This window comes from Callospermophilus lateralis, chromosome 13, assembly GCF_048772815.1.
Source record: "Callospermophilus lateralis isolate mCalLat2 chromosome 13, mCalLat2.hap1, whole genome shotgun sequence".
Taxonomy (NCBI): Eukaryota; Metazoa; Chordata; class Mammalia; order Rodentia; family Sciuridae; genus Callospermophilus; species Callospermophilus lateralis.
The window spans coordinates 72,114,622-72,134,443 of NC_135317.1; the positions used below are offsets into that span (position 1 = coordinate 72,114,622).

General features: G+C 43.7%; 1 protein-coding gene across 3 annotated transcripts in view; it reads right to left on the minus strand.

The window, feature by feature from the left end:
- Positions 1-3,323: 3,323 nt before the first annotated feature.
- The window catches only part of Hhat (hedgehog acyltransferase), a 296,093-nt gene continuing 279,594 nt past the window's right edge, over positions 3,324-19,822 (minus strand). For all 3 annotated transcript variants that reach the window (XM_076831926.1, XM_076831925.1, XM_076831924.1), the window contains one exon: positions 3,324-3,533. In XM_076831926.1, the coding sequence (XP_076688041.1) occupies positions 3,442-3,533 (92 nt within the window). In that variant the 3' untranslated portion in view covers positions 3,324-3,441. The remainder of the gene's footprint in view (positions 3,534-19,822) is intronic.

Here is a 19,822-nt window from a genome sequence, read left to right on the forward strand (position 1 = left end):
TCATAATGAAAATAATTCAAGGGTGATATTAAAATTGCAAATGATTGACATTAATCTCAAAAATGTCACCTAATAGATGCACTGAACATCACAATTTTTTAGTTGTCCTTAATGGTGACAAAATACTATCTTTGTGAATGACTTTTGTAATTAGTCAAAAAGGACTAGTAATGTAGAACACAGATATTACATTCTGGGTGCCAAATGGGATTGAACTATTTTTAAATGAAGACTTTTTTGTTTCCAAATAAAACATTTCTCTGAAGAAAGGCCTCAGAGAGGCCTGTACTGAGAGTACTACATGGTGAAGCCTGGCACTGTTGATAATCTGCTTCTCAAGTTGACCACACTGAAGCAAACCCTACAGTATGGATCTGTACTGGTGTATCTGTTTTAGTCAGCTTTTTCACTGCTGTGACTAAAGAACCTGACAAAAACAATTAGAGAAGGAAAAGTTGATCTGGGGCTCATAGTTTCAGAGGTCCCAGTCTACAACTGGCTCCATTACTTGGGGCTCAAGGCGAGACAGAACATCATGGCAGAAGAGTGTGGCAGAAGAAAGCAGCTAAACTCAGCTCACAAAATACAAACTCCAAAGGCAAACCCCCAGGGACCCACTTCCTCCAGCCACACCCTACCTGCTTCCAATTACCACCCAGTTAATCCTTATGAGGAGATTAATACACTGATTGGGTTAATACTCTCAAAACCCAATCATTTCACCTCTAACCCTTCTTACATTGTCTCACACATGAGCTTTTGGGGGACACCTAATATCTAAACCATAAGAGTCAGCTAAATGCAAAAGCATTATATTACAGTTCACTTCTGATATTGAGTCAAGTAAAGTAAGCAGTCTCAAATTCTCTAAGAGGATCTCCCCTCTCCACACTCACTAAATTGCTATTCTCCTAGGACATAGACCATCATAGGTCTGATACATTTTTCTCTCTAGGCCTGTGGGTCTTTAACAGAACAAAACATTTTGTGCTGTCACTTCCAACAAATTAATCTGAAAACAACAAATTAATCCATGAAAAAATAAGTATTGTCATTTCCGCATTACAGTTGGGGATCAGGAAAAGGTTAAAGAAAACAGTAGCACTACATAACACATACCCTGTTTAACCAGGCTTCAAATATAGTTAAACACAGTAATCTTACTAATTACCAAGAACCATTCTGAATCACAGCATAAATACTTTTCTCTTTTGTGGTTCCAAGAATTAATCAGAGTCATAGACGTTTCACTGACCTTCAGGTGTCTTACTTCTCTCCTTGGGTGTCATCTTGGCAGTAAAGTGCAGAGCCAGGTCTTGCCCACAGAGCCAGGTTGAGGTCAGAAGATCCTGGGGCTGGAAGTGACCCTGGGACCTTGTCCATTCTCTTCCCCACACCCTGTCTGAAGTTGCCCAGGGATAGTGACACATCTGATGCTCCTCAGCTGAACAGCTCTACATGCCCAACCACCTCAAGGGTCTTTTGTTTAAAGCAACTCCAGGATTTTAATTCATATCCATAAAAAAAAAGAAGTATTATCATTTTTGCATTACAGTTGGGGATGAGGAAAAGGTTAAAGAAAACAGTAGTACTACATAACACATACACTGGTTAACCAGGCTTCAAATAGAGTTAAACACAATAAGCTTACTAATTACCAAGAACCATTCTGAATCACAGCATAAAAGTAATTCAGGATTATTACTTTCATACACATCTACTGCCCTGTCCAGGACAGTTTAGTGATTGACTAAATGTGTTTTTATATAAATGATCTTTTTTGGAAGACCTCAAATCTTTTGTTTTACATACCTACGTATATTAGACACTTCCCAACAATCATTTTTGTACTTTTTCTTAGCAAGCCCTTTCCTTCCAAGTAAACTTCAGCTACACTCCTTCCAGGTGAACCACAAATCCTGACTCAGTGTTCCTCCACGTTCTACTGCATTCCCTCAGGCTCATTCCCTCAATTAAAACTTCTCAGCACCCTGGAATCTCCTGCCATGTGTCTTCTCCTTTACCCAGCCAGCTGTGGAGTCTACTGCTGCCAGGTCTGCCAGCTGCTCTGTTCTGTCCTGTTTCAAGTAATACATTGTGCCCATGCCAGCTCATCAATGTCTGGTTCCCTCCCATCTCTCTTCCAATCAGAGCAGCTAGGAAGAAAGGGAGTCAACAAGGTGACTGGTCCTGCACCTAGGAGTTTAAGTCTCATCAAGCTGATAACCACAGCCAAGACTCAAGGCAATACCATACAACAAATAAGAGACAGTAGCTAGGTTCAAGTGAACCTTCACCTGTCACTCAACGACAATTCGTGTACTTGGGATGTTACTAATTCTCCCAAAATTAGATACACTATGGATTCAAATTGAAAAACCTTCAATGTCTGTTCACAAATAAATCCAAAAATCAAACAAATTTTCTAAGCTATCTACCACTTGGATATTGGTAGCCTGTTCAGCATTTTTTCTGGAGTTATGTAACTGCTAAGATTTTAAACATTTTCCTTAAAAATACTCTAATTCTAGAAAAATCTGAATTTTCTCTGTAACACAAAGACTCCATTTTATTTGAATCAAAATGGGGCAACATACACCAGTGAACATGAACTACTGAGTAGGATGATGACTGGGGACCTGGGTGGAGATGGAGACCATGGGACGCCATCCTCAACTTTTGTGACTTGCCCAGTGTCACCCGGCTGCGGACACACCAATTCCCTGGTTTTCATATTTCTGCTTCTTTATTGGAAAACGTCAGAGGAATTACCATGTTTATATACCCTGCAAACCTCAGGAATGAATAGGCAAAGGTAGATTACCCTAATGAAATTCAAGTCATGGGGCTCCTTGGGTATAGACTCCCTAGAATGCAACAGGATTGCCTTCATCTTTGCCTAGGTCATCAGAACCAGCTGTGTCTTTGTCACCTCCTTGCTGAGGAGCTGATGTGTGGAAGTCCAACTCTACTTCTGGTTCTAGAGCCCACAGTGTAGATCATGGGAAAGAAGTCACAAAATGGCGGTAAAAAGTTTCAGAAATACTATGCGTGGAGGGCAGGCCTATCACTAATCAGGATTTCTGTGCTGCATCAAGAAATATCCATTCCAGGTAATTCTTGGAGAAAGAACTCAAAGGGTCCATGGGGCTGGGTTCTAGACCAAATTGTTGCCCTGTATAGCTAGGCAAGACGATCTGCTGCCCTGCACTTCAGCTTACCCAACAGGAAACGACAGTATTTGGGTAGAAAATCTCTTAAGACCCAGAAGTCAGAAGATAGTCTGGTTGTAAAATTTCTATGAGAGCTTAAGCTGCCAGTCTTGAAGTGAGGTATCTTCAACAGAAGATGAGCAGGAGATAATCCCTTGGAGATTATCTTGGAGTAGGAGGTCATGGTGAAGTACCATTTGCTTTGGATGTTGGCCTGGGCCTGGTGGCACTAGTCCATGGTATATGTCTGTTCCCAGGCAATGCCCACATGGGAATAGCAATACAGGAATCCCAGGACAGAGAGGGTCACCCACGGCCAGCCTGTAGGGGGAGAACAGAGATGGAAGAATGGTCAGAAGTTTGGGGGCAAACTTTCCCACATGGGCAAACTGTCCCCTGGGGAGAAGGCAACATGAGAAACAGCACAGGCATCGTTTTACACCAGCTCTTTAGCTCCTGAAAGTGCTCTTGTTGGAACCCCAGTAAGCAGAGTCCCACAGTCCAACGGGCTCAGTATAAAAAGATGGTTGTCCTGTGACAAATGCAAACACTTAGAATAGGGCAGGCTTTTAAAGAATATATACTTAGAAGACTAAAGCTTTAGATAATCAACCCCCCAAAAAATGTTCCTGAGGCCCACAGTAAATCTCAAAATATAGATTGGCCATTATATTGAATTGAGTGACATTTGTATGTACACAGAAATCAAAACTCCAGATTTAACATTTGATTTCAAGACTCAAAGCTTTTAGTGATTCCTTCTACAAATATTTGTCTTAGAATATCTTTTCTTCATCTTTTTAAATTGATGTTTCTGCTGAGCATTTGTTTTTAATGATCTTCATGTCTTCTACATGTTTCACTTGTTCAAAGTTTGGTTGGGGATTTTGGAGAACATGAGGGACCAAAATCAGAAGACTCTGTATTGTGTTAAAGGCACTCTCATTCCATCATGGGAAAGACAAACACACACAGTAGGATTTATGATTCAGTTTCCAGAGCACATTTAAACTGAGTCAGTTGGGATGAACAATAGTTTTCTGGGGTGGAAAGGGACAAGGACAAACTACCAAAGAAACCACCCAAAATGTGACCCTCAGGCCATCCTAGGAAAGGGCAGGTAGACAGGCAGAGATAGAAATATGAGAGAAAATGTAGTACATATACATAATGGAATATTACTCAGCCTTAAAGAAGAATGAAATTATAGTATTTGCTAGGAAATAGATGGAACTGGAGACTATTATCCTAAGTGAAATAAGTCAATCCTAAAGAACCAAAGGCTGCGTGTTCTCCGATATGTAGATGCTAACATGCAATATGGAGAGTGGGGAGGCAACACTAGAAGTTCACTGAATTAGACAAAGGGGAGTGAAGGAAATGAAGGGATGGGAATAGAAAGAATGAACCGGATATACATTTCCTATGTTTATGTATGAATCCATGAGCAGTGTAACTCCACAGCATGTACAACCACAAGAATGGGAAGTTATACTCCATGTATGTATAATATGTCACAATATATTCTACTGTCATGTAAAACTAGAAGGAACATATAAAATTTTTTTTAAAAAGAGGGACCCATTCTGCCTGGGGGTCCTTAGATGTCTCCGTGGCTCAGAGAAATCAGGGGACTTGTCAGCACAAGCTCCTCAGTGGGCTCAAGGTGCTGGGTGAGGGGAGAGGGCTTTGGACACAGGAAGCACTCCTGGACTTCAGCGTGTTTGGGGTGAGACATCAATGGGTATTTGGTCAACAGAGAGCCCAGAGGCCAGCTCCGAGGTGGTCAAATAGAGGTGTTTCTTCTGCACAAAGCTGGGACTAGGGCATTGCCCAGCTGTGCTTGACTACCATGCTTATCAGGAGATGAGCCTACACGTAGGACTCGGAGAAGGAACGGCCCCAATCCAACCAGAGGTGAGGTGCAATCACATTTAGTGTGTGCCCTATGTAGGCCCTGAAAGATCTCCCTACTCTTAACTGGATGGCATACACAGTAAAAGACTCAAAACCCTACTATACTATGCAACCCCCGTTGATACCAGTTTTACCAGGAATAAGAAAATTGATGAAAAAGAAAGTTCTCTAGTCACCTTTCCATACCAACCAACCAACACTTCATGTCTGGCCCTGTCCTAGACCCTAACATCACCCTCTTTTTGGTTGCCTATAGGCACAAGGTTTGACTGAGTAGCTGCTACCCAAGTACTAATGTGACCCAGGCAGGTGGAAGTGGCCTTTGGGCAGAGCCTCCTCCCTCAGGGCTCAGATGAGGACAGAATACCAAAACTGAACAGCAAATGGGATGGGCCATTGTTCTGGCAACTTTCCCAGAGCCTCTGTGATGAGCAGTCACATAGCCTTGTCAGTCATCACAAAATGGTGGTGTCAAAAAGGGTTCTTCTGTTGTGACAAAGGAACACTGACCTCTCCCTGGCCTTCCTTGCTCAGACTTCCATGATCTTGCTCCTCACCCAGCTTCCCACTTTCCAACCCTCATTCCCCCCACTGAGCAGCCCCTCAACACACCCCACACACATGTGCATGATCTCCCCCCACCACCACAAAGATGACTCACGCAGCCTGATGAACAGTACAGCACTGGTCAAAGGAAAAGAGCCTTTTTCAAAGGGTGCTTTAGAACCGAGACCCTCTACATTCTCTGCACATTCAAGGTTGAGTTCCTAGAATCAATGATACATTTAACTTCCTACTAGGTTTTTGATACCTGGACAAAACAAGATCTAAGTGAGTGATGAGTTTTAACAGATCATACCTAGGCAGCATTGAAGGTATTATGAACAGGTCACTAGCAAATCAGACCACAGTTGCAACAAGATTGGGTAACATAGTTAAAATGGATTACTTAACAAACATAGCTAAACACATATAAGTATGATGTATGGCACAATAGTCTCTCTCAAAAAGTCTAATGTAGATGCAGAGAGTTAATAGGATGTAGATAGTTGTATAATGATACAGGTAATAGGATAACAAGGAATTTTTCCAATAACTACAGCTAATGAGCACCAGGTAGGACACAGAGGGAAATAACTAGAGCTAAGAGAAATTAAGCAGTAAGATTTTACTTAAAGTTATCATGACTGAGCAATTTTCTGAGCAATTAAATCTGTCTGAAAGACCTGGAAAGGCAGAAACTCAAGATACTGAAGAAAAAGATCATCATCACACAGGAGTACAAAAAGTCCAAGGCGTGTGTCTTCTGTAAAGTGAGGAAATACTCAGAACAAGAAGTCTGATGAGCCAGGCACAGTGGTGAATGCCTGTAATCCCAGAGGCTAAGACGGGAGGATCGAAAGATCAAAACCAGCCTCAGCAATGGCAAGGTGCTAAGCAGCTCAGTGAAACCCTGTCTCTAAATAAAATGTAAAATGGGGCTAGAGATGTGGCTCAGTGGCTGCATGCCCCTGAGTTCAATTCCCAGTATCCTCCCCGACAAAAAAAAAAAAAAAAGAAAAGAAATCTGATGAAAAACTTTGTTTAAAACACAATGTTGTCAATGAAACCCACCATTATGTATGATTATTATGGACCAATAAAATATTATGAAAAACTTAGAAAAACAAAACACACCAAAGGCAATGTTGTAAGATGGTGCAGCCACATTATGGATATTCCTTAAAAAAATTCAACATAGAATTACGAAACACACACCCCAAAGCATTGGCAGAGGAACTGGGAGAGACAGTCGTACACCAATGCTCACAGCACAATTATTCACAATTTCCAAAAGGTAGAAGCAACCTAAGTGTCTATCAATAGATGAGAGGATACACAGATTGTGGTATATATGTACAATGAGATATTTTCAGCCTTTAAAAAAGGAAGTAAGTGCTGACCCAGGTTACAACATGAGCAAACCTTGAAGATATCACAGTAAGTCAGACCTAAAAGAAAGAAATCCATAATTCCACTTGCGTGACCTTCCTAGAGTAGTCAAATTCACAAGGAATTTCCAGCCACAATCTAGAAGGTAGAGAGGAATGGGAAGCCAGTGTTTAAAGGTTACAAAGGTTTAGTTTTGGAAAGTGAGAAAAGTTCCAGGTATGGTAGGTGGTGATGGCTGAAAAACAGTGAGAATGTACTTCAACCCCCTGAACGATACCTAAAATTGGTTAAAATCCTATTTTTTATGTTATGTACAATACACAACAAAAATTATGCTAAAAGAAGTCCTTAACAAAATAATCCATTTACATAAAATGCAAACTCATTTATAACCGCAGAAAAATATCAACGGTTACGCAGAGCTGGGTCAGAGGGAGAGGGACTGCAAAGGGACACTAGGAACCTTCTGTGAAGAGAAATATTTTGTATTCTGATTGCAGGAATGGTATTTACAAGTGGCAAATTCATTCTGTTGCATGCCTCAAATGGATGCCTCTAACTGTCCATTATTTAATTTTTCATAAAGCTGACATTAAAAAAAAGGTGGCACTGGGACCATGTTAGCTTGTGCCATTGCAACAAATACCTGAGAAAAACTTACAGGAGTAAAGATTTTATCTTGGCTCCCATTTTCAAAGGTTTCAGTTCAATGTCAGCTGACTTCATTGATTTTAGGCTTCTATGCACTGAGGCAGAAACATGGCAAAGGGCATAGCAGAGAAAAGCTGTTCACCTCATGGCAGCCAGGAGGCAGAGAGACGCACCAGGGGCAAGAAATATCCTTTCAGGGCATGCCCCCAATGACCTACTTCCTCCAACTAGGTTCCATCTCCCCCATAGCCTATTCACCTATCAATGGATTAATCCACTAATGAGATCAGAACCCTCACGATCCAACCATTTCCCCAAAGTCCCTCCTCTGAACACGGATGCACTGGGGACCAAGCCTTCAACATATGAGCCTTTGAATGATATTCGAGATCCAAACCATAAATGGAACGTTAGCGAATCACAAACTTGCAGCATTGGGCTACAATGTCCTGGGCTGTGTATGTCCCCAAAACATTCAAACAGAAGTTATAAGAGAACACAATTTTTTAAGCAATGATGTGTCTTCAGTCCAACTCCCTCCAGGGAGGGGAACTGAGTCATAGGACCAAATATTGGGCTCCTCTAATTATGCCTTCTTCCACTGGGGCCTTGGAGGAGGAGGAGGAGGAGAACCAGAGGACTTTTTGGTTATATATATATATATATATATATATATATATATATATATATATATATATATATATATATAGAGAGAGAGAGAGAGAGAGAGAGAGAGAGAAAGAGGAGAGAGTTATAATTGGACACAATACCTTTGTTTTATTTATTCATTTTTATATAGTGCTTAGGATTGAATCCAGGGCCTTGCACATGTTAAGTGGTAGAGCGCTCACTTAGCCACAGCCCAGCCCTGAGGACTCTTTCTTCACTATGCAAATCAGTTCAGCAGGAGGAAAGCTGTGACTGCTGAATCAGCAAAACTCCCATCCCGTGAAGAAATCAATCCCTCCTAATGGGAGAGGAATTAACAGAGTTGCTGAATTGTGCAGGAGCCATCAATTACCCCATCAAAGGTTCACTCAGCTGTCAGGTTGGGCAACACTCCTGAGGCCTGACTGCCACCTTGGCCCTCGCAGGGCTTTTTCAAAGGCCATATTCTACTGTTAACCATTTCTACAAGAAAATGGCTTATAATCAGCTTATGAACAGGCTTTGCAGGGACGCCTGCTTCCTGCCTAGCCTCTCAGCCATCTAGCACCAGAGTCTCTCCACATGAGAAGAATTTACAAAGACTAAGCAATGTACTGCAGAGTTTACAAGGGTTATGCAATCTTGGTTACTTTTCACAACCCTCTGAGGTAGAAATTACTGTTCTCATTTCAAGAGGGAAAAGTAGACGCTCATGAATGTAAATAACTTATCACGGACCACACAGCTAGCAGATTCCACAACTGGTTTAAACCCAATGCTGACATGCTTGCTCACAGTCACACTGCCTGAAAAGGACTCAGAGTGCATATCCCAAGTCTAAGGCATCAGGTTTTAATCCTATTTGGAGAATATTCTAAAGAATGTCACTATTTTTTTAAAAAAAAAAAATCTACCATCAACTCTGCCTTAGCTTCATCTTCCATCCTCCAAGCACGTTTTCCAGCCAGAGGCTCCAATGCCCTGCTGCCCACTGTACCTCTAGCTCATTAACTGCTCAGTCATCACCAGATGGTTTATAGCTCTCCTTGAGGACTGAAGAAAAAGGTAATGCCCCTCCCGCATCTTGGCTCTTGGGTATCCACAGCTGGACTGATAGACCAGTTTCTGGTCCCATGGAATAACATCACCCATTCTAAGGAAGGAAAAGAGGAGCTTCTCATGACTCGCAACACACAGGATGAGACACAGGTCTACCAGCTAACTGATGCAGCCATCAGGATGCAAAGGAAACAAGGCTCAAACTCTCCTTGGTTGAAGAGTAAGTTTGCAAATGTGAAGGACATACACTACGATTACGAAATGCCACCAACCTATCCATTCATGTCCTTGGGAATGCGTGGGCATATGTTACAAAGTCCACATTTCCGTTCTGTTAAGATCAAAGTGAGGCTGATGAATTGTGACCTCCAGAGAGCCTTTGTGAATAGACTGTCTCAGCAACATCTGTCTTGTAGGGAAATAGAATGGAGATGCTGCAGAAGAGGGAATCATGGAACGTGGTGACTGACAGATTTGGAAGCCAAAGAATAGACTCCCTCTAACTGACCTTGAGCACAGCCTCGGATGATTGGTACCCTCATGGTTGACTATCCTGCCATGCTGCCTAAAGACTAATGAAAGCCTCAGTCCAAGCCTCTCCCTTATGATTGCTCTTGATGTGAGAAAAGGGATGATGTCTGAGGTCTCATGTACCTGCACCTGCATCAGACCCCAGCTCCTGGCATGCTGGCTCAGGTCTTGAAGACATCCCCACTGTTGCCCTGACATTCTGCACCATCCCGCCAAGTTCACTACCATCATCCATTAATTATTCAGATAACTTTAGGCACACTGCCTTTATTAAAATCGCTGGCTCCTGATAGCATTTTACGTTTAACAATGTTCAGATATGGTGAGGGGAATTGATAAGGTGCTTTATTTAAATCATATTTACTCCAGTAGCTGTAGCCAGGAGATATTCTGGAGCCATGCATCAAATAGTCCTAAGCCTAAAGTCCTTCTACCAGGGCTAATTGAGAGCTTTAATTTTAATAAAGCAATAGGGCAGGAACCTTTTCCCGTCAGAGGGCTGGCTCCCTTATTGAAGGATGGACACGGGGAGGATACAGCTGCCCAGATTTCTAAGCCTATAAATTGGTAGGCCTATTTCTAAACAGATGGGGATATGGACAGATATTGAGGAATGGGCTCTTGATACTTTAGTATTCTACTGAAAGTTTCTGACCTTTATGTAAGTTATAAACCTGGGACTCAAACCCAGGCTTCTATATCCTGAGAGAGGAGAACTAGATGGTTCTTGTGTGTTTAGAACTGAAGCAGAGAACCCTAAAATAGTCTGCACCTGCATCACTGGGAAGGCATGCTAAACCCGGATTACAGGGCCCTACCCCAGAGTTTCTGATGCAGCAGGTCTGGGCAGTCCTGAGAATGTGCATTTCTAACAAGTTCCCTGGTGATGTGAAAGTTGATAATCCAGGGGTCACACTTTGGAAACCACTATTCTAGGGGAACCTGAAGAAAGCCAAGGGAAGGGCTTTCTAATGACAGAGCTTGTTAACAGATTGCACTCTCATGACCAGAGGAGATTACTGAGCATTATATGTTGCCAAGTACTCTGCTTGGCTCATTTCAGTCCTACAACCTCCTTCTCAGGCAAGTATTGTTAGCTCCATTTCTCAGTTCTCACAGATATGGAAATTAAGGCTCAAAGGAGTGAAGTCACTTTTCCAGGGTCTAACAGCTAATTGTCATCAAGCTACACTTGAGCTTGAGGCTGTGTAACTCCTTTGGCCACTAAAGCTCAGGAAATAGTTGCTTTGGGTCACCTGATGGAAAGACTCAAACCAGGTTCCTCTGCCTTCTAACAGGTCTCTCTTCCTTTAAATCCTCAGCCTGTAAATCTCCTGCCATTCCCCTACTCCTGGTGATCATCTCATAATAGGCAGAAGCAAAATGTTTGTTTTCTCAGACCTCAGCCATCACCAATTCACTTGGGTCAGGCTACCTCCTGGGGCCTCTATTTCTCTACGTAAGGGGACAGAAGAAGCATGGGTGGGCATGCTTACATTCTTTGTCTTGGTTACTGCTTAATTTAGACCAGGGGCATTGCAGAGCATGTTCCTAGTACCTGAATGACCCTTTAATAAAACTGCCAAAGCACAATTATTTGCGCCCTGATATTGGCTGATACTCCATAGGGGATTCAGCAGGGAGATGAAGGAAGCAGGTAGCTGGGGTCACCCTCAGGGAGATTGCTCCATTCTGCACAAAAGTCCCTTGCTAAGTGCCTTGTGCACATTGTAACCAGCACCAACAGTGGTCTTTAATAAATCACATTGTTCACAGTCAATTTCACATCCTGATGAAGCCAACCTCCACCACATTTTTCATCCTTCCCCAGCTCCCCCTACAAGCCCTTCAGGCAGACACTTAGCGAAGCACTCACTGCCATCAAGTAAAATCATTTCACATGAAATTGAGGAAGCGGTAAGAATAAGCCAGAGCCACTTTTCTTATTCTGACAGCTCAAGCAGAAGGTGGTGCTGGAAAGCGCACATTTTTTCCTCTCTCTAGGACCAATGGGGTCCTATTTCCCACAAAATTGTCCTCTGCAGTTGATGCCACAGCCCAACTTCAGCCACTGGGGCCAGAGGCTGCACAGTAGGAACATTTTTTTCCACAGATGTTTCTCTTCTCTAACTTGGGTTTCTGATACAGCCTAATTAGGACTATTGTTCATTGGTAATTCATGACATGCCATATAACACAGCAGATGCTACATAGCAAAAGAGCTAAGAAAGCCACTTTCCTCAAACAAAGGGGCAGTGCACTGTGAGTCAGGCTCCTTACCCTGACAACCACTCACCCACACCTGTATAGCGGTCCTCCCTTATCTGCAGGGAGTACATTCTAAGACCCACAAGGGATGCCTAAAACTGTGGATAATACTCAATCCTACATATGCTATTTCTTATACATAATACAATATTTAAAAATTAGGTGCCATAAGAGATTAACAATAAAGGCAATTATAAATGTACTGTAATAAGAGTTATGTGAATGTGGCATCTCTCTCTGTTCATACTTTATTGTCCTGTATTCCTGCTTCTTGCGACATGAGATGATACAATGCCTACCTGACAAGATGAAGTGAGATAAATGACACAGATATTGTGACATGGTGTTGGGATACTATAGGTCTTTTGACATGATACTTCTGAGTATCATGATACTCAGAAGAGCACACAATTTAAAACTAGTGAATTGTTTATTTCTATAATTTTCCATTAAGATGTTTGGGCTGAAATTGACCACAACTTACTACAATCTCAGAAAAATAAAATACATCCAAGATGGGTCTATTGTATTTATGAAGCACCTACTGTGAACTTAGCATTTGGACAGGCAGCCTCGATTCTTGTCACAGGCACAGTCTGCACCTTCATTTGAGGCCTTATCAGAACGCCACTGAAGCCCGAGGGCAGACCAGGAACACCAAGCATTTCACCCATAGCATAAGTTCACTTCCACTACTGCTCTGTGATCCAGACATGGAGATGACAAAAGGCATGGAGAAAACAGGATGGAGACAGGATTCTCAAAGTCTGAGTAGGCTGGGATGATAGGCTGAAACTAATATTTAAGATAAAATTGAACAAGATAAAAAACCAGTTGAACTTATTAGCACTTTTTGTTTCCAAATCCACCGTACAAAGGTGGAATTGGGAAAGGTCTGGGAACCCTGTTACAGGAAGAGTGGCTGATAGTCTTTGTGTTTCCAGGCAAATGTCACTAGATCTAAGGAGAAGAGAAAATGGCTGACCCCCAAACATAAACATCTACCCCTGGAAGAGCCGAGAAGACACCTGAGCACGTAGAGGACAGGGCTAGGAGGAAGGAATGGGGGCAAAGGGACACTTTGCCAGCTGAAGCACTCTGGCACTGAAGCCAACCCAAAAGAGTGTGTTTCCTGTTCCTGGGGGAATATGGACAGGGACAGGATGGCCAGTGAGTCAGAACACAATGACCGAGATTCTTCCTTTGAACCAGAAGTAGAACCGGATCTAAGTGCCTAAGAATCTGCTGCCTTCTTCCCAGGTGACTGGGTCCAGGGCATGCATGGTAAATTGGTCAATGAAGAAACATATGCATTGTTAATTCAGAGTACTCATTTAGAAGACTGCCAAGGCTTACTTCAGATAACTGAAAAATCATGATTGTGGCAAAGACCATGTACGAGAAACCATACCCCATATGTCCATTTGGCCTCCATTTTCCCAGTCTGCAGGACACTCGGTCAACTGGCAGAAGCACCCTCAGTCTAGGCATCATCAACTCCTGTGGATGTGTCTTGGAGGAAGAGGCATCGGGCATTTACTGACCATGATCACCTGGACTTACCAAGAGACAGCAGTGCAGAGACATATCCACTCACCCCAATTCCTACCACCCCCAAACCAATCTGCCAGGAGTGGAAAAGGGGTGAGGGAGCAAAGAGAAAGAATAATGTCTGAACTTTGTGTATATCTGAAAAGACAACATCAGCAAGTGCATCTGACATGTCCCTCTTCTAAAGCTGTTGTGAAAGAATTCCAAATTACTAGACTTGAATTTTGAAGCAAAGAACAGAACACTAAGACCAAACTCCCAGCAGCAGCAGCAGCTGGATGCTCCCAGAGCTCTCAGAAGCCACTGTGGGTTATGAATGCCAGACACCACTGGGACGAGGAAGGGAATGTTCCTGCCTGCTGTCAAAGATGGCTTTGTTCTTACCTTGCTGCACCCACTAGCTGTGTCTGCAAAAATCTCGTTTGCTCATCAACATGCTGAGAAGCATGATCGGTTTGAAAGCTGGAGGTATCAGGGAATAAGACTGAAATCTGTAACTATCTTCCAGTGCTTGCTGCCAGGTAGTCAGGCCCACTCCAGGCTCCCCCAGCTCCTACGGGCTAGTCACAGGCAGGCTGGCTGTGTCTGGGATTCAGCTGGTGGCCAGGGTTTCTTTGGAGAATACCAAGTCCATTGTCTCTTTGGTGTTGATTAACTACGTGAGCCTCCCCTTGCCTTCCTCCAAAGGAACTTGACAGAAGCACAGAACAGTTTTGAGATGAGTTCAGAAAAATGTAGTTTGAATTTTACAAATGCTATTTGGAAAAGGCAGCTCATCTCCTAGGTCCTGGAATAAGAAAGGGTGTGGGAGATGGATGAGAAGAGTGTCCTAGCTCAGGGGATGCTGTGATGGTGGCACTGTCCACAAATGCCCCTCCAGCCTCCAGCTCACAGGCAGCAGGGTGCTTATCCCTGAGGAGCGAAGAGCACTCAGGCAGTCCTGGGCATCAGGAGGTGGCAGCACAGGGACAGGTCAAATGAATGTCAAGATATCTCTGCTAAAGAGGCATCAGAATTGCCCAGGGATGAAATATGGGCTCTTATGTCATTGTTCAGGGGAGGGAAATGACCCCATAGGGCCCTCCATCAAAGTCACCCACTCCAGAGACCAAGGGCTTTGCTTAGAGTCAGAGTTGCTGACACCCTAGCTGCTCTTCCCCAGATAACCCACAGCAGGAGCATAGGTTATGGAGCCATGGGGGAGCATGGCTGCCTGGCCCTGGACAGTAGCCACGGTCACTGCTGTTGTCATCTCAGGCCACATGGGAATCAGAGTCTAGTGGGGGAACATTGCTTAGCTCAGCCTGAGAGTAAGTAAAAGCTCACGCACATGACTGTAGACTCAAACAAGGCTGACCAATTCCAAGTGCCACGCCTAACCAGCAGCTCTCATACACACAAGCCACTTCCAGGAGGTCTAGAAAGGGTCCACTATTTGGGCATACAGATAAACCAGCATTCAGCCTGGAAGAAGGCCACAAAGTCACATAGAGAGGGAATTACACTTATGCCACATCACTCCAGATGACAAAATGAGACCGGCAGGTAAGAGTTTTGAGAGGCAGATTTTCAAGAGGTTACTACAAAAGACAATCTATAGTGGTTAGAGCCTACAGATGAGTGGGCACCTGAGTTCCCAGCACTCAGCTTTGAGGAACTCTGAGCAAGTCTTCATTAGGAAGAACTTCCTGAAAAATGTCTGCCTCTGATGGGAGGCTCCTCCTTAGGCCCTTCTGATTCTAAGAGATTATTGTCCTAAAATATTCACCTCCCCTAGTCATCTTTCCTTCCCCGGGGAAGTGCATGATAAGACAAGCACACATCCTGAGGGACCACTTGGTCAGGAGGGGGTGGGGGCGTCCCATCCTGGAACAGAAGGCAGTGTTCCAGCACACTGCAGCAACGTCAGAAGAACACGGCACAGTTTTAGTGACGTGCTTATGAGGCTATCTACCTGACGTATACAATGACTCACATACTTTTTTCAACTAGGGTGACAAAGACATTTTTTGTGCCTAAAAGACCTCACTCTGAAGGAACACTGTGTTCCCCTTTGGCTCTCTGTTCTGGATGATGGCCCCAAGGGTGGGTCTGCTGGGGACAGCAGGCAAGTATTGCCAGATACACCACACCAGCTGGGGGTGGTGCCCCCTCATTCCTTTGAGGCCCCCTTACCTCCTTGGGCAGCCTGGATTTCCTAATCCTCTAGGAGACCTGGCAGGAGCAAATACTGGACAATCTGAGACATGCTCACAGGGAATTTTTTTTTTTTTTCACCTGCGACTCTGCTTGGAATCCAACACCTGGAGCCAGTTGATCACAGGGACAGACAAGACAGTACAGAGGGTGGAGGAAAAGTGAATCCCAAGCATCTGGGCAGAGCTCTTTTATGTTCCTGGGGTATGTTGGCACCATTTGCCTCCTTGTACTGCCTGTTCAGAGAGCAGAGGGACAGGAAGGCTGAAATTCTTCAGAATTTTTTTTCCCAGTTGTTTATTCTCTTCTGGTAGCATCTACATGGGGTTAATTATTGGCCTCCAGGGAAGGGGTCTCAGCTGCTGCAGCAGCATCTGGTGGATATTTGTGACCTCAGAGCACAATATTTATATGATGGACTCCTTGTAGGGTTTCCAGATACTCCCTCAGTTGTGGGTCACTTCAGGGCGTGGAACCAGCCTTCCATCTGCTCTCTGATTGTGCTCAAGTGACAGGCAATGTCTGCAAGGGTCAGCTATGTGGCCTGGATCTATCCAGTTTTTCCTAATGATGTCTCAGCACCTGGAGCTTGAGGTCATGGCTCCAGAAGAACCTGTGATAGTCCCCCTCTGCATGTTCCTAGTCCATTTCTGACAATACCCATAGGTCAAATGCTAATTTAGGCTTGGAGAAGCTTTGCATTCAGAGCCTGCCACCGCCCCTTCCTAGAGGCTGCCTGATATTCACAGGGAAAATGTGGCTCTGTTCTTGCCATTTGGCTGGGAAGGATCTGAGATTAATCATTGTTGTGATTCTTATCATTGAACATTTACTGAGCTCTGACTATATTCGGGGCACTAGGTTACATTCAGGGGATACCAGAGAGAGTAAAAGGTCGACTTACACGAGACAAGAATTAGATATGAAAAGACAAATCATGACCCCAGGGTGTTCCCAAGGTGAAAGAATGAAAAGTTGCTGTAACATTTCTTAGCTTTCCCCATGTGCTGAGTGCTATGCCAAGGGTTGGGGGTCTGGAAAGAGAAGAGCTGGCTTCTGAGAGGAGGTGGGCTGCAAGCACCAGGGCTAAGCCATTTGTGGTGCAGGTCCAGAGAACTGAGAGCCTGGCTGGTGGGAGAACAGTGCTAAGGAAACATGGAGACGACCGCTGTGATGCTAGAGCGGGGAGATTCCACTTTCTAGTAGTTTCATCTACCCTTCCCTCCACAGGAGACAGCCTGCCTTCAAAGCTCCTGTCCTCTTCAGGTGTCCTCCAGCAAGACTTAGAAAGGACCGACAACTCCCACCTCCATTTCATCTACTTTTTGTGTGTGTGTGTGTGAGGGGGGAGGTGAGTGGTGTGGACAGGTAAGGCATAACATAAATTTCAAAAGTTAGGGGAAAGTAATGCCCTCCCACCCCGACACATCCAAGCCCTCAATTCCTCTCTCTCCTTAGAGGTTCCTTTCCAGCTCCTCATTTGTCCTCCTAGAGGTTCCATACACAAAACTAAAATATAACCTTTCATTCTTAAATACATATTGTACTTGTACTTGAATGCAAATGCCACAGATACTATTGGCTGTGAAAAATTCTGCTGAATGTGCCATCATACATTTACTTGGTGGCCTGATACACCTGTGTCTATTCCAATCTCTTGCTCTTTTGAGTAATGCAGCATTGAATACTCTTGTACATATCTCATTTCATACATGTGAAATTATATGTGAATGGAAAAACCCTAGAAGTGAAATTGCCAGGTCACTTTTCATAGGTATTGCAAGCCATTCTCTAGAAGAGTCGCCACTTTGTATTTCTGCCAGATTGTAGGAAGGGAAACTGTTGGATCTATGCCAACCTGAGGCAGCACATTGTCACACTCTGAATTTGCATTTTTCTCATGTAGAGGGAGGCTGAGGTGCTGGTCGCAGTTCAGTGGTAGATCATGTGCTTAACATGTGTGAAGCCTGGGTTCTATTTCCAGCACCAAGGGGGAGAAAAAGAAAACAGTTGAACATCTTTCCAGTTGTTTCAGTATTTCTTTTTCCCAGGAACTATTTGTTTACATCTTTTCCCCATTTTTTTCTACCAGTTTGGTGCTGTTTTCTTACAGTTTGATAGGAGGGAGGCCATTATTATGGTATTTAGCATGGAGGATGTTTTGCAATAGTCTACAGGAGAGTGAGGAAAAGGGCACTAACTCAGAGGGGAGTTGACACAGAAGGGACAGGCCCAGCACAGTCTGCTTAGCTAGGAGCTGGCTGCAATGGCCAGGCACAAAGCAAAATGGCAGTCACCTGCTTCTGTCCTCTAGAGCAGCTAGCTCTGTTTTTCACCGTTTCTGAAACCTCATTAACTAAGGAAGTAAAAATGAATTTATGGCATCACGATCTCTATAACGGGTTCACAGTGAGCCAGGCAGGACTTCCTCTGCTTTTACTCTATAGGACCCTTCAGCTGGAGAGCCAGGGACAAATGTCTTTAACCACCTTCCTTTCCTTCTCCTATCTATCCATCCCATCAACCCACCAATTTAATACGGACTGGTAGGGCAGGCAAGGCCCTTCTCCCTAAGCCTTCTTTTATGCAAGTCCCATGATTCAGCCAGTGAGGTAAACCCAGCATGTCTTCCAATTATTTCCCCTAGCTCTTCACAGTTAGGTCTTCCTTTAAATTTAAAGCAAATAATGACAGATCCCAACAGGGATTATACTAATTAGCCTCAGTCGCCCCATCTAGGGGCCTCAGATTCAATGCTGCTCTGGGACTCACATCCATGAGCCCCTTTTCTGGGTTTCCCTTTTTTTTTCCCCAACCAAGTCCTTGAGGCCTCCAGGGGCAAGTCCAGGTGCCTATTTTATTTACTTTAAGGCCCAGGTTTCCCATGCTCCTCTGTAGATGGTCTTGGACCTACCACTAAGATGTTTAGGTCTTCGATTCTGAACAATTTCTGCTGGAATAAAGGAGGTGGGAAGAGTGGACTCCCTGCTGCCAGGTCTTATCAGTATTCCTCCAGTCCTGGAGCCAGCAGTACCCCCAGGTTCCAGCTTCCACTGACACTCTCAACCTTAGCAGAAGTCACCCCCTTGGGGTCTGAGAACCAGCCATACAGCACTCCTTGGTCCAAGGTTCCAGCACAAGACAAAGCACCCCCTTAGAAATCTGAGTGCCACTGCCTAGGGTCCTCTTCTCCAAACTTCTAGATTCTAGGAATCACATCTCTGTCTCCCCCCAAATCTTAGGGAATGTCACTATTTTCTACTATTATTAATACCTGGATTGTATCAATGTGACTTTTTGCTCCTTCCTAATACTCCTATTTCCCCTGAATTAGATGCCTTTTGTTTGAAATAGCTAGCATAATCTTTGTTTTCCAAGCAAAACTTCAACAGATACATTGTCTTAACTTCCTATTATAGACCGGAGGAAGCTCAGTATTCTTGTGATAACAGGAGGACCCAGGGAAGTAGCAGCAGCAATTATGCTGAATCTGGAGAGATGAATACTTGCCATTTACAGAGGAAAGTATCTGTCCTCCAGAGCAGCTCTGAGTTGTATCTGAATCCTCTTAAATGTGTTTAAATTAGGTGTCTAAATTCCAAAGCTACCAATTAAAGGACCGTGTATTATACTTGCCCTTATAAATGAAAAGAAAAAATAATCAGACTATTTTCCCTTCTGTTAGACCCAAAGAATGTTCTAATAGCTCAAGCTGATAGAACCTTTAAAATAAATTTTTGAAAATTCTTTCTATTTCAGCATAGTACCTATGATGATGAACCACAAAGAAGAATAATATTCCATATTTCCATACATGGGGCCAGTTTCAGATCACAGAACTTACAGCCCCACACAAC